We start from the raw sequence: 13,627 nt of genomic DNA on the forward strand, positions 1-13,627 counted from the left end.
CGCGAAAGAGTCGAGTGAGCTGTATGATTGTGCTCTCTGTCTGCTGTGTTGTGAGATGTGTTTAGCTTCATATATATTTGCTTTATAATTTCTGAGTTTTTAAGTGAGACGGAGACGCAATAGTGTTTTTATTTGTACGTTAAACAAGAACGTTTGATACTGTTCCAAACATCAGCTGGTGAGTATGAAAGACTAAGAGGAGCTGGGGATTTAAAGTTGTCAACGATTTTCCTATTTGATACTTTAAAATAAAATATGATTTTAACAGTTGATTTTTAACTTTTCCAGATGAGCACAAGTATTTTGCCTTTTCTAGAAAAAATAAAAAATTAAAAGTTAACGTTTCTGGTTACAGCTGGAAACTACAGTCAAAAACGTTTAGTTGGTCAAGACTCAATAGAAAATTGGAGTAAAGTTATTTTCTTGATTTATGGGGAAATGTTTTACTTTAAATTATTGCATACTGTATAATATAATAGTTCGAAATCCTGCAATTTTATAATTATTGCATCATGAATATAATTTAATCTTGTTACATTTATAACAGTCCCCATATATATATATATATATATATATATATATATATATATATATATATATAATATATATATATATATATATATATATATATATATATATATATAATTAATATGTATATATATATATATATATATATATATATATATATATATATATATATAGTTGCCATTGTTACTGTTTTGACTATAAAGTACATATTAATCACTGTCATTACCTGATGCTGTGCTTTACAGACCTTGTATCAGATCTGCACCATGAGCCGCTACATCACAAGACTGAAAATGAGAAGATCATACAAATGGAATGGGAGACCAGTCGGTGAAGACAGGAAGCTGAGAAGGCAATACTATGAGTATGTGCACTTATCATGTTTTCATCATCACTAAGGCCCTGTTTACACCTGGTATTAGGATTGGTTTGAAGACGAAAAACGTACCAAGCACGATGTTCTTTCACCGTTCCTGATTTCTAACACGCACTCACAGTGAAACGATAGGTGCTGCTCTGCAGGCACATTCATATGTAAATTTCTCAAGCTTATTTTCCATTAGATCCAATAGTACGAAAGATCTGGGGGAAAAAAAACATACATTTTACCTGACCATAGACTCTCCCCTCAAAGAAATCAGGAAAGAAGTGGTTGAAATTAAACAAATGAGACGTATCAAAATACCTGGTGTAAACGGGTATGTGTCTCCCTCGTCTTACGAATCTTAATACCATGTGGAAACAGGGCCTAAGACAGTGATGTGCACAGATAGAACAATAGATATTTTTCTACTTCAACGGAAAAAACCTAGAAAATTTAGGAAATTTAAGATTGTGATTTGATTGTGGGGTCTTGAAAAGTAATTAAAATTATTTGAAAATGTCTAAAATGTCCAATTGGGTAGAAATTTTCCCAATAATCGTAAGCAAAGTCAGGGAAATTCATTGATTAAAAGATGATATAACCCAGGATGTAACAGTTATAATACTTGCTTTGATCCCCACACAGATCCATGTCCATTTCTGTGGAGGGGAGGACTGAAGATGCTACAGTGTCTTTAGGCCAGTACATTTTGATTGAGGGTGATAATGATGACAGTCCCTTTGTGGCTAAACTTCTAAAACTGTACACTGATGGTAGGAACATGTCACGTCTTTATCCAAAATATGTATATTTGCATGCTTTCTGAGTCTGACAACAATCTGTGTTGGTTGATTAACTTTTGTCCTTAGATTCAGGAAAGAAGAAGACCGCTGTAGTGCAGTGGTTTGTGCGTATGTGTGAAGTTCCTCAAAACAAACGCAAGCTCTTGGGCAGAGACCCCCATCCACAGGAGATATTTTTCTACCAGGACCGCTCCTGTGATAATGAGGTGGATGGAGAGACAATTCTTGCAGCAGTACAGGTAAGCATGGTAGGGTTGTAGAATTCTGATTATAAAGGGATAGCTCATATTTTTACACAATGAATGTGCACCACACTAGTACAATCAAGAAGTGTTTGTATAGTTGTTTTTTAAATGATTCATTTTTATATATATATATATTTTTTTAATTTCCTCATTTTTTATTTGATGATTACATTTATAAAGTATTTATATATATTTGCAGTAAAAAGTTTGGAATAATTACATTGTTTTTGAAAGAAGTCTCTTATGCTCACCACCAGGGCTGCATTTATTTGATGAAAAATACAGTAATATTGTGAAATATTACAATTTAATTTATTTGAACATATTTTAAAATATAATTTATTCCTGTGAATGCAAAGCTGAATTTTCAGCACCCATTACTCCCAGTCTTCAGTGTCACATGACCCTGATTTGATGCTGATTTGGTGCTCAAGAAACATTTCTTATTATCAGTGTTGAAAATAGTTCTGGTGCTTCATATTTTTTGTGGAAACTCAAAACTGATACACTACCTTTTAAAAGTTTGGGGTAAGATCTTTATTAAAAAAAAATTATTGCTTTTATTCAAATGCATTAAATTGATTCAAGTGAACAATAAGTTACAATAAGGTATCATTTGTTATTATTTGATAACTAGTTAACATGAACTAACAATGAACAATACTTCTACAGCATTTATTAATCTTAGTTGATGTTTCAGCCTGATGAGTAGACTTCTTTCAAAAAACATAAAAAAATGTAATTATTCCAAACTTTTGACCACCAGTGTATTATTATTATTATTATTATTATTATTATTTGTTATTATTATACCCATCTAAAATGGCATTTATGTAATTAAATATTTAATTGAAAAACAATTCAGTAATAATGATAACTTTAATTCTAGATTGAGTATGTCCCAGCTGAGGATCCTTTCCCAGAGGGCAAGAGCAAAGACACATTATTTGTCAAACTCTTGTGGGATACCAAGTCCTTCAGAGCATTGGATCCTGAGCTGATGCAGTCTCCTCAGAGCCCCAAATCTCCCCCACCATCTTCCCGGGTCTCTCAGGCTCGTGCTCTTCCAACCCCAGACCCCTCAATAATGAAACGGGCCATATCAGGCACCCTCACCCGTGGTAGCATGAGCACCGGCAAAATGAGCTCCAGTGAGGCGGAGTCTCTTCACTCTGCTTCCAAACTCTCTGCGGCTAAAGCTCTTAGTGCAAAGAGGAGAAGCAGAGCTTCCTCTGGTCCACATGTTCGCAAGAAGCTGGACTTGTGCAGTGAGTGCCATGCATCCACATACATTATGCTTTTAGTAGTTTTCATAGCACTAAACTGAATAACTGTGTTTCTTTATATTATGGTAGGTCCAAATAAAAACATGTCCCGAGATGATGTTCTGGGGGAGATTCTTGATGAACACACGGCTACAGAGAAAACGCTGACGTCTAAGTTGAACACGTCTCCAACCGGCCGCATCTCCATTTCTATCAGACTGACTCCACTTAATCATAACGAGGAGGAGCAAATCTCTCCTCTGTCATCACAGAGCCCTGATGAACCCAGACTGACTGCATATGACAATGCAACTAGGTACTTCTGCTTACATTTGAAATTATGTTCTATAGGCGTAGTACTTCATGTCTGTGATTATCATTTTAGTTATAAATAAGCAAATTAATTTTGTACATTTGAAGATGGTTTTAATTGTCCTATATAACCGAAAAAGTAAAGTCTGTTTATAAAAGTCCTGCTGCCCTCCTAGTGCCTGCCTTGGGGTGCAGCCACTTGGGAGTGATGACCCAGAGTCACTAATAAGCACAGGTAGAACTCCACGGAAGAGAGAGGCAACCCCCAGGAGAGCAAGTCTTAGGGGCCTGAAGTGAGTCATGTTCCTCTATCTCTTTTTGGGTTTTTTTTGGATGGGGTTTGACTGTCTTTATTAAACACTAAGGCATTATGTGGCTATTTCCATGCTTAATGTGGTCTTTAAGCACATAACTATGTACGTTCACCCAGACCTATTGGTGGCTCCTGCTTGAATTTCTTCATGTCCTGATACATTTAAATTGATCCATAGAGTAACCATAATGTGTTTGTCTCTTTTCAAACCAGGGCAAGAACTCCATCCAACAGGAAAGATTCAGCTACACTCAGAGAACCAGCACTGGCTGCTTTGTAAGTGTTGGAATTGTCTGTCATCATATTGAATTTAAAAACAATTGAATTCACTACATTGTAAAATGAATTTTAGCTTCTTTGAATTTCACCTTTTACTTTTGTGTGCTGGTGTTTTCACAGCTGAATTTTTTTTGTTTTTTTAACAGTATACATATGTCAAATCCCCTTTATTTATACAATACAGATTGTTTACAGCTTTACAGTGTTAAACAGGAAAATGATTCAATGATGTAAACAGAATTCAGTTCTGCTGTAAAGCAGCTCTAAAAAGACCGTAGTAAACATTCAGTTGTTTTAACTTTATGTACTGTTATTTTCATCACAAAAAAAGTGTTGTTGTTTTTTTCCCAGTCTGTATTGTTGATATACATTTTGCCTTATTACATTTTTGACCAGCGGGTGGCAGAATATGACAGTCAAGATTGTCTTATCAAACAGTAAATCAGTAGTGTTTATCAAGCAGACAAATTTCCTTTTCCTTATTTAAATTGTATATACTGTAAGGTGCAAGAATCACTTAAAATGGTTTTAAAAATAGTTGGAAAACTTTCAGCTGCATCACTGTTATTAAAGCACTACATGAGGCTCAGAAGCTGTTGGTCTGCAAAAGGCAGTCCTGGGTTTTAGGACTGAATAAATTGATAAATAATGTAGACACTTAATTAATGGCAAAAATATAATGAGAGAACTATTTTTCTGGGAAAAGATCACTTTTGCCTTGTGACCTGTAGTGAATAAGAGGCATGCACTGTGCAGTGTGTAAAACTGTGACCTTCTTTGGCTTTTAAGTTGCCTATAGCACCATTTGAACACTTTGGCTTCATTTTCTAATCAATAAATTCAATTATCCAGACCAAGCTCTTATATGATCTTACAGTAGTGAGCGAGCGATAGATTGTTGTTAAATTTGATATACATGCATACATACTACTAGTCACACTGTTATTTTTTGTTGTTTGTTTTTTCATATTTTTTTGAACAAACTAATAGAGCTGAAGAGGAGCATGAAGATTCACCGGTCCAGACTGCTGCCACTCCTCGCTCTAAGAGGAAGTCTGCTCAGCTTGTGTCTTCACGCATCAGAAAGCAGCTGTAGGTATTTTACTTGATTGACTAGGGCTGTCAAACAATTAATAAATAATCTAAGTAATGTTGATTTATCAATTTAATATAAATATATTAAGTAATCAGTAATATATTTTCTTGCTGAGAAAAGCTGCCCAATGAAGATAATTTACAGGTTTACAGTTCACAGAAATATATTTTGCAATCAAGTTTCTCAGTCAGACTTGGGGCCTTGCACTTGCATTCTGGCTTCACTGTTTTTAATTGCATAATCTGCATATATTAATCTATTGAATTAAAGGTGCCCAAGAATGCTTTTTCACAAGATGTAATATAAGTCTAAGGTGTCTCCTGAATGTGTCTGTGAAGTTTCAGCTCAAAATACCCCATAGATTTTTTTTAATAAATTTTTTTAACTGCCTATTTTGGGGCATCATTAACAATGCACTGATTTACACTCGGCGCCGCCCCCTTAAATCGCGTGCTCCCTGCCACATGAGCTGTCGACTATATTACAGCGCATTTACAAAGTTCACACAGCTAATATAACCCTCAAATGGATCTTTACAAGATGTTCGGCATGCATGCTGTATGCATGCTTCGAATTATGTGAGTACAGTATTTATTTGGATGTTAAAGTTTTATTCTGAGTGAATTTGAGGCTGTCCTCTGTGGCTAACGGCTAATGCTACACTGTTGGAGAGATTTATAAAGAATGAAGTTGTGTTTATGCATTATACAGACTGCAAGTGTTTAAAAAATGAAAATAGCGACGACTCTTGTCTCCGTGAATTCAGTAAGAAACGATGGTAACTTTAACCTCATTTAACAGTACATTAGCAACATGCTAACGAAACATTTAGAAAGACAATTTACAAATATCAGTAAAAATATCATGCTATCATGGATTATGTCAGTTATTATTGCTCCATCTGTCATTTTTCGCTGTTGTTTATGCTTACCTAGTCTGATGATTCGGCTGTGTGCAGCTCCAGACGTTAATACTGGCTGCCCTTGTGTAATCCCTTTCATAATGTTGGGAACATGGGCTGGCATTATGCAAATATTGGGGCGTACACCCCGACTGTTACGTAACAGTCGGTGTTATGTTGAGATTCGCCTGTTCTTCGGAGGTCGTTTAAACAAATGAGATTTATATAAGAAGGAGGAAACAATGGGGTTTGAGACTCACTGTATGTCTTTTCCATGTACTGAACTCTTGTTATTTAACTATGCCAAGGTAAATTCAATTTTTGAATCTAGGGCACCTTTAATATATCCATTTCAAGGATGCTTTTTGAAGTGATTATTTTAAAGGAATTATTGTCTGTTTTTAAAGAAATTTGCTAGGCAACAAGGTTGACCTGCAGTCTGATGGTGAGGATGGCGGCGATGATGATGACTGCTTCGTTCCTACTAAGATTGACCTGCAGAGTAGCAGCGACGAGGAAGAGGAGGCGAAGATCGACAGTGAAGATGAGCTTGTGGTGAAGAAGCGTAGAGGCTCCCGAACACCCCGGTCTACAGAGAAAACCCGTGTTTCTGCTAGGACCCCACGTAAAACACCCAGCAAGAAGGTGCATTTTTTTGCTATGCTTAGTCTTCCTGCTAGCAGATAATGTGCCTTCACAGAACCCACCTGCATTTTGCATAAAGATAACATTGCATTTTGCAAATCATTTATCTTTTATTTAACTCCAGACTGCTCCAGCCACCCCACGTACACCACGTCATGCCACTCCCAGCATACCCAGCAGGAGCGCGCCAGCCAGGAAGCCAGGGAATGTTCTGGAAGAAGCGCGAGCACGGTAGGCAGCAGCACAGACAGAAGTACCATAAGGCTGCCTATCAAAATTTAACCAGCAGAGAGAGACTACAAATCAAAAGCTTGGGGTCAATAGCATTTTTAAAATAAATGCTGTTCTTTTGAACTTTCTATTCCTCATAGAATTTTGTAAAAGTCATGTTTTCCACATTTCCACAAAAAAACATTAAGCAGCACAACTGTTTTCAACACTGATGATAAATGTTTCTTGAGCACCAAATCAGCATATTAGAATGATTTCTGGAAGATCGTGTGACACTGAAAAATGTCTACTGAAAATTCAGCTTTGTTATCACAGGAAAATGACATTTTAAAATATATTAAAATAGAAATCAGTTATTTTATATTGTAGTAATATTTCACAGTATAACTGTGAAATACTGTTTTAATCAAATAAATGCAGCCTTGGTTGAGCATAAGAGACTTTTTCAAAAGCATTTAAAAAAAGTCTTACCGACCACAAACTTTATATGTAAATGTTTTTTTTCCCCCCCAACAGGTTGCATGTTTCCTCTGTCCCCGAGTCTTTGCCATGTCGAGAACAAGAGTTCCAGGACATCTACAACTTTGTGGAGAGTAAAGTCATTGATGGCACTGGAGGGTAAGATTCTGTCATTCAGAATTAACAAACTCATATCAAACTCATATGTTTAAAAAAAAAAAATTATTTAATTTTTTTTTTTTTTCCCTTTTGCAGGTGTATGTATATCTCAGGTGTTCCTGGTACTGGTAAAACTGCCACAGTACATGAGGTGATCCGTTCCCTTCAGCAGTCTGCTGAACAAGACGAGATTCCTCACTTCCGCTTCATTGAAATCAATGGCATGAAAATGACAGACCCGCACCAGGCTTATGTACAAATACTGCAGGTATGTGATTTTGACTGTAATTCTTTCCTCCTTTTTATAGTGTTATATAGTGTTTTCTGTGAATGTGTGCTCTGGTTCTGATTTAGAAACTGACTGATCAAAAAGCAACACCTGATCATGCAGCTGCCCTACTGGAGAAACGCTTCAGTGCTCCCGCACCAAAAAAAGAGACAACTGTGCTTCTTGTAGATGAGGTGAGACATTTGTTCCTGGTGATGTTAATATTAATAAACACCCCCTCCTTTATAGTGATTAGCTGGTACTTGTCAGTCTAGATAAGTAGTTATCAACCTCTTTGACTCTAGGCTATGATATTTTCAACTTTAAAAAGAGATTAATTCAACCACAATTTTTGTTTCCAGAATTTCAAGTATTTTTCTCTTCAGTAAATCTGTAGTTTGCATCTTTATCTGATGTGCTTTTTAGCATTTTAATTTAGATTGGAGTTATTTTAATATATTACTAATAATTTATTCATTTAAATATTTTTAAATCATCCTGCAGGTCACAAAAACTTGCTTCACCACCTTTAGCTCGTATGAGCTGTTTTTCATAGTAGTACTGGAAAATCTTTTTGTCATTCAGACATTGATCTTTACCATGACGTTGTCTTTAATTCTGCTCATTTCCTGTCAATAATTGGATAATTTATATTTAATATATTGTCAATAGTCTGAAATTTTTTTCTTTTATCTCACTTATCTCTTTCTCTTTTTCCAGCTTGACCTCTTGTGGACTCGTAAACAGAATGTGATGTATAATTTGTTTGATTGGCCAACAAGGCGCAACGCTCGTTTGGTGGTTCTTACCATCGCAAACACTATGGACTTGCCTGAGAGAATCATGATTAACCGGGTTGCCAGTCGACTGGTAAGACCATTTCAAAACATTGAGATGCCATTCATTTATGATTGATATTATGTTGGTCAATGCAAATAATGGAAATACAACATGAATGTTGTATTCACTTTCACTTTCAGGGACTGACAAGAATGTCCTTCCAGCCATATACCTTTAAACAATTACAACAGATCATCACATCGAGGCTGAACAGAGTAAAGGCTTTTGAAGAAGATGCTCTCCAGCTAGTCTCAAGAAAGGTGGGAGCACTTACTTGTGAAGCCATTTTATCTTAGGCTACGTTCACACTGCGAGCCTTAGGGTGTGTTCACACTTGTCATGTTTGGTTCGATTCAAACGAACCCTGGTGTGATTGTTCTGTTAGGGCAGTTCATTTGAACATGCGTGAACGCTGCCATCCGAACCCTGGTGCGCACCAAACAAGCGGACCGAGACCGCTGAAAAGATGGGTCTCAGTCCGCTTCCAAACAAACTCTGGTGTGGTTAGATGAGACCCTAAAAGGGACAGAATCCTCACGCATATCGTTTTTTTCTCGTCATAGTCGTGAGTTTGCCCAACACAGGCATCAGACTCGCGTCTCCACGCAGCAGATCATTTGTGTGTTTGTGACGGAGGGATTCCCGCCGCTGTTTTGACTCTTTTACACATTTTATAAGCTCTTCACAAGTTCCCAGCTGGCCAAAGTACTGTTATATGTAGGCTACGCACACACAAGCGCATTTATCTTACCACACAGCATTGTTTTGGATGTTCAGTAAGTTCCGTCTCAAAATAGGCAGTACGTCATAAAATTCGATCAGGTTGTGAATGTATCCCTATGCCTTTAGGTTAGGTATCTTTTGGTTTGGTGATAAAATTGCCAAACTGAATGCTAATTGGACCAGGACTAAAGTGTTGTTGTTGTTGTTGTTGTTGTTGTTTTTTTCTTTTTACTACAAGTGTGAACGCACCCTTAATTTTCAATTCTGATTTTTGCTCAGATCAGAATTTTTTGTATAGGTTCACATTGTTGCTTTTAAATGTGGCCAATATCAGATTTCCAGTGTGAACAGATCATGGTTCTGAACTGACCTGCATGCACAAAAGAATGATACAAATGGGGTTGCCAGGTTTTTACCACAAAATCCACTCAACTGCTTCTCAAAACTAGTCCAAAACTAGCCTAATAGCATTCCAGGGGTTAAATATTGTGTCAGTGTGGTCACTTCAACCCACTGAGTTACAAAACAATCTGCGGAAACATATTTTCCAAAGTTGTCATGCCTGCAACTCTAAAAGTATTCAAGATATCTTAATATCCTTCTAGATTCTCATTCTTAATAAACTTTCATTTTGAAATAATCATTTTCAAGGCCCTTTATATTTCAGTATGTTTAAAAAGTTACCTGCATTTGGTTTTTGACCATTGAAAATGGGGTAAAATTCAACAATTTGGACATGGAGTCACATTGGGGTCCCAATATCTACAGGGGCCTTAAAAATAAAGATTCCAAAAGAAAAGTTTATTAAGAATGGGAATCTAGAAGGATATTAAGACATCTTGACTACTTTTAGAGTAACAGGCACGACAACTTTAGAAAAAGAATATTTATGGCAATGGCACTCAGACAGGTATGTTCAATGCATTTCAGGTGATAGAAAAAAATGAGATGCATTTCTAGTTTTAGCATTATTTGTTCTTCAGATATTCCTCTTTAAAAGAAAAAAAGTATCAGCTGTATACAAAGTGACCCACATTTGGTTTTTGACCACTGAAAACGTGTACATTTTACCAATTTACTCATGGAGCCACAATAAGATCTCCATATCTCTGGGGTTGAATCATCGAGGGCCTTTAAAATGAAGATACCAAAAGGAAAGTTTAAGAACCAGAATCTAAAAGGATATTAAGATATCTTTAATATGCAAACTTGAGGCAAAAAACACACAAAGTGCTTTTTTTGCTTTTTACACCCCTGTAAATAGTCTCCAAATCTCATTTTGACCCCCCTCTACAAAATAATGGATTACTCAGAAAATATACATCTGTAACATTTAATATTTTGGCTTTCATTACTATTTATGTTTGTCTTTCAACAGAGAAAATATTAACTAAATCAAAAATTTGAGCCGGGGACCTCTGGTTGATTTGACACGGAATGACCCAGCACAGTTTTGAAAACATCTGACCTGTATCAGATTTAGTACCACATGGAAGTGAACATAGCCTTAGGCACTTAAGGCATTGATGGTTACCTTTTGAACACTCTAGTACTTTCTGTACTGCTCTTTGGACAAGTTATTTGGAAAACAGCTAATTTAAACGTGTTCATGACATATCATTGTTTTGAATCAATGAGAGATTATTTGTGGTCTTCTAGGTGGCAGCGCTTTCGGGTGATGCGCGACGTTGCCTTGATATCTGCCGACGGGCCACAGAGATTTGTGAGCACTCTGGAAGTAGCAGTGGATTGGTTGGGATGAGTCATGTGATGGAGGCTTTGGATGAGATGTTCTCCTCTTCTTACATCGCAGCCATCAGGTAAAATGAAAAGTGAAAGAATATGAACTTTTGCCAATTATGCCCACTGTTCCTTAAACTTAATGTTAAAAAAAGTTATAGAAACGCATTCATGCTGCTTCAATTGTTTGGCGATAAGTAAGAGACTGATTTTATTCTTTTTCCAATGTTGTTATTGTAGGTGTGCATCTGTTCAGGAGCAGCTTTTATTGAGGGCTGTTATTGCAGAGTTTCGTCGACTCGGTCTGGAAGAGGCCACTTTCCAACAGGTAGCTAAACTGTTAAATTAACTCCTTTATAACAGCCCTTATTCTAATCATGAACCTCATGGACATTCATTTTAGATAATGTTTTAATTCCTGAATGAATTTTTTTGTGTGTTTGTTTTTTTCGCTACAGGTGTTTGTTCAGCACCAGGCCCTGTGTCGTGTTGAGGGTTTGCATCCGGTGAGTGTGTCCGAAGGACTGGCGGTCTGTCAGAGGCTGGGTTCCTGTCGCCTGCTCCTCCTGGAGGGAAGCCGCCTGGACCTGCTGCTCCGTATCAGACTCAACGTTAGTCAGGATGATGTTCTTTATGCCTTGAAGGCTGACTAAAACGCAACCCAACTGTGTCACACGCTCCAGCTGGCAACCAGTGTGGATCCCCACAATGTCTGACGACTTTTGGACATTAAGTGAGCAGATTTTGATTGAGATCTTGCCTGGGGCATCACAGCCAAATTCTTATGAACTGAATGTGAGATATTGTATTGAATGATTTGATTAAATTATCGATTTTAATGCTTAAAATTATATGTATAGTTCTATATGTAAGTTTTAAATGTGCTTTTTTTGTGTAATCTAAAATCTTTTTGCTTCATGTCACGTATTTCAGTTCACTCTTTAATGTCTTTAGAACATTTGCATAAAGGCTTTATTCTAAAGCAGTTTTTATGTATTTTAGTGTAGGAGAGCAAGACTCAGACATGTCTTGTTTAGCATTTAATGACTCATATTAAAATGATGTACAACTTGCATACAAAGCACCAAAATGTTGGATATTTGTCTGATTTTACTTGTGTAATGTCTTTATACAATAAAGCTACTGACTGATCAGACCTGATAAGACATTAATTGCTTCTTTTGCTGTAATCGGTACAATATCTTACAGACAACATATTACAAATATAACAAGCATAACTGCTAAGGAATGTTTATAACAAATATAGCCTACATTTATATCACATTTCCATTAATAAAATATCCAGGGTTAAAGGGTGCTTAAGCTCCATATAAAACATTGGTCACGTCCTACATTACCAACAAAAAAAATATATATATATAATGTCTCAATTTTTCTGAAGTATAACCATAACGTTTACCCATCATGTTATCATGAGACTGGTGTGATGGATATGCTAACCAACTTTGTGTGTTCAAAGTGCAACCTTTAAATTTACCATATAAACCTGGTAACATCTGTATGGTGTTCATTTAAAGAATGATTTTCTATCTGTAACAAACTCCACCCACAGGAATGATGATGACACAACCAACTAGAAAAGGAATCCCACAGTGTTAAAGCTTAAATATCACATATTTTACAGAAGAATCAATCGTTTCTGAATTTTGTGGTTTGAAGTATGATGAAATTTCCTTCTTATTGATGGATGAGATTCATGCATTAAACAATCTCTACTTGGCATACCTGACTTCACACTGACTTCAACAAGTGCTCTGTACAGTGAACCTTGTCTGTTGCTGAAGGTATCACAGGCCTCTTATCTCATTCCACAGAAGCTGAGATGTTTTTGAATTTGTGAGTATGGCTTCATCCAAAACTCTTAATATATACATGTTTGTGAGTTTAATTTATCAAAGATTAAGCCTCACTCTACATTTGCTATGCATGGTATTGCCAAGATCTCCATATTGGTGTACCGGCGACAGGCTGAGTGATACTCTTCAAGCTCAGACTGTTCTGCCAGAAGGAGATAGGAATGGTTGAGAATATTTTTGGTGCATTCTGGGAAGGCAGGAGAACAGGCACTGGGGCAGCATTGTAGTTTTTCATTAGTCACATGAGATAAAGCAACATCCCTATACACATAGTCATTCCCTATAAAACATGGGATTTTATCATTGTTCAAAATCACATAATCTTGAGCCATCTCCAAATCCTCTCTGAAATTCTCCCCATTTTTCTCACCAGATAGGAAGTCACACTCAGAGAGTGAAAGACAGGTGGACTTCTTAGAGGGTTTTGCTTCCCTCTCGGGCAGAATCTCCACCACTGATGTAGCAGTGTCATCATCACATTGCTTAATGTTGAAGGTTGGCTCCTGAATTGAAGACAGTATGACAGTAATATGAGAAAATCTATTTTTTCTAGTTTTCACTTGCAATTCTTCAAATAGC

General features: G+C 36.6%; 2 protein-coding genes across 2 annotated transcripts in view; one reads left to right on the forward strand and one right to left on the reverse strand.

Moving 5' to 3' along the window:
• On the forward strand, positions 1-12,327 carry orc1 (origin recognition complex, subunit 1). Its single transcript, XM_048199999.1, has 19 exons — positions 1-178; positions 774-892; positions 1,538-1,665; positions 1,762-1,934; positions 2,830-3,208; positions 3,296-3,521; positions 3,694-3,810; positions 4,044-4,106; positions 5,100-5,201; positions 6,514-6,751; positions 6,876-6,982; positions 7,499-7,600; positions 7,697-7,868; positions 7,955-8,062; positions 8,589-8,738; positions 8,849-8,968; positions 11,091-11,251; positions 11,412-11,499; positions 11,630-12,327. Exons 2-19 carry the CDS (start codon positions 795-797, stop codon positions 11,822-11,824), a joined length of 2,727 nt encoding a protein of 908 aa, XP_048055956.1. The 5' UTR covers positions 1-178; positions 774-794; the 3' UTR covers positions 11,825-12,327.
• mpl (MPL proto-oncogene, thrombopoietin receptor) overlaps positions 12,117-13,627 on the reverse strand; it is a 13,413-nt gene continuing 11,902 nt past the window's right edge. The window contains exon 12 of the mRNA XM_048200000.1: positions 12,117-13,551. Within this exon, the coding sequence (XP_048055957.1) occupies positions 13,099-13,551 (453 nt within the window). The 3' untranslated portion in view covers positions 12,117-13,098. The remainder of the gene's footprint in view (positions 13,552-13,627) is intronic.

This window comes from Megalobrama amblycephala, linkage group LG8 (genome assembly GCF_018812025.1).
Source record: "Megalobrama amblycephala isolate DHTTF-2021 linkage group LG8, ASM1881202v1, whole genome shotgun sequence".
Lineage (NCBI taxonomy): Eukaryota > Metazoa > Chordata > Actinopteri > Cypriniformes > Xenocyprididae > Megalobrama > Megalobrama amblycephala.

Bases quoted from the DNA above. Each gene is read 5' to 3' on its own strand.
- orc1 (XM_048199999.1), top strand. From the start codon at position 795: ATGAGCCGCTACATCACAAGACTGAAAATGAGAAGATCATACAAATGG. The intron at 7,601-7,696 runs GTAAGATTCTGT...TCCCTTTTGCAG, and splicing joins GTCATTGATGGCACTGGAGG to GTGTATGTATATCTCAGGTG. The intron at 8,063-8,588 runs GTGAGACATTTG...CTCTTTTTCCAG, and splicing joins CTGTGCTTCTTGTAGATGAG to CTTGACCTCTTGTGGACTCG.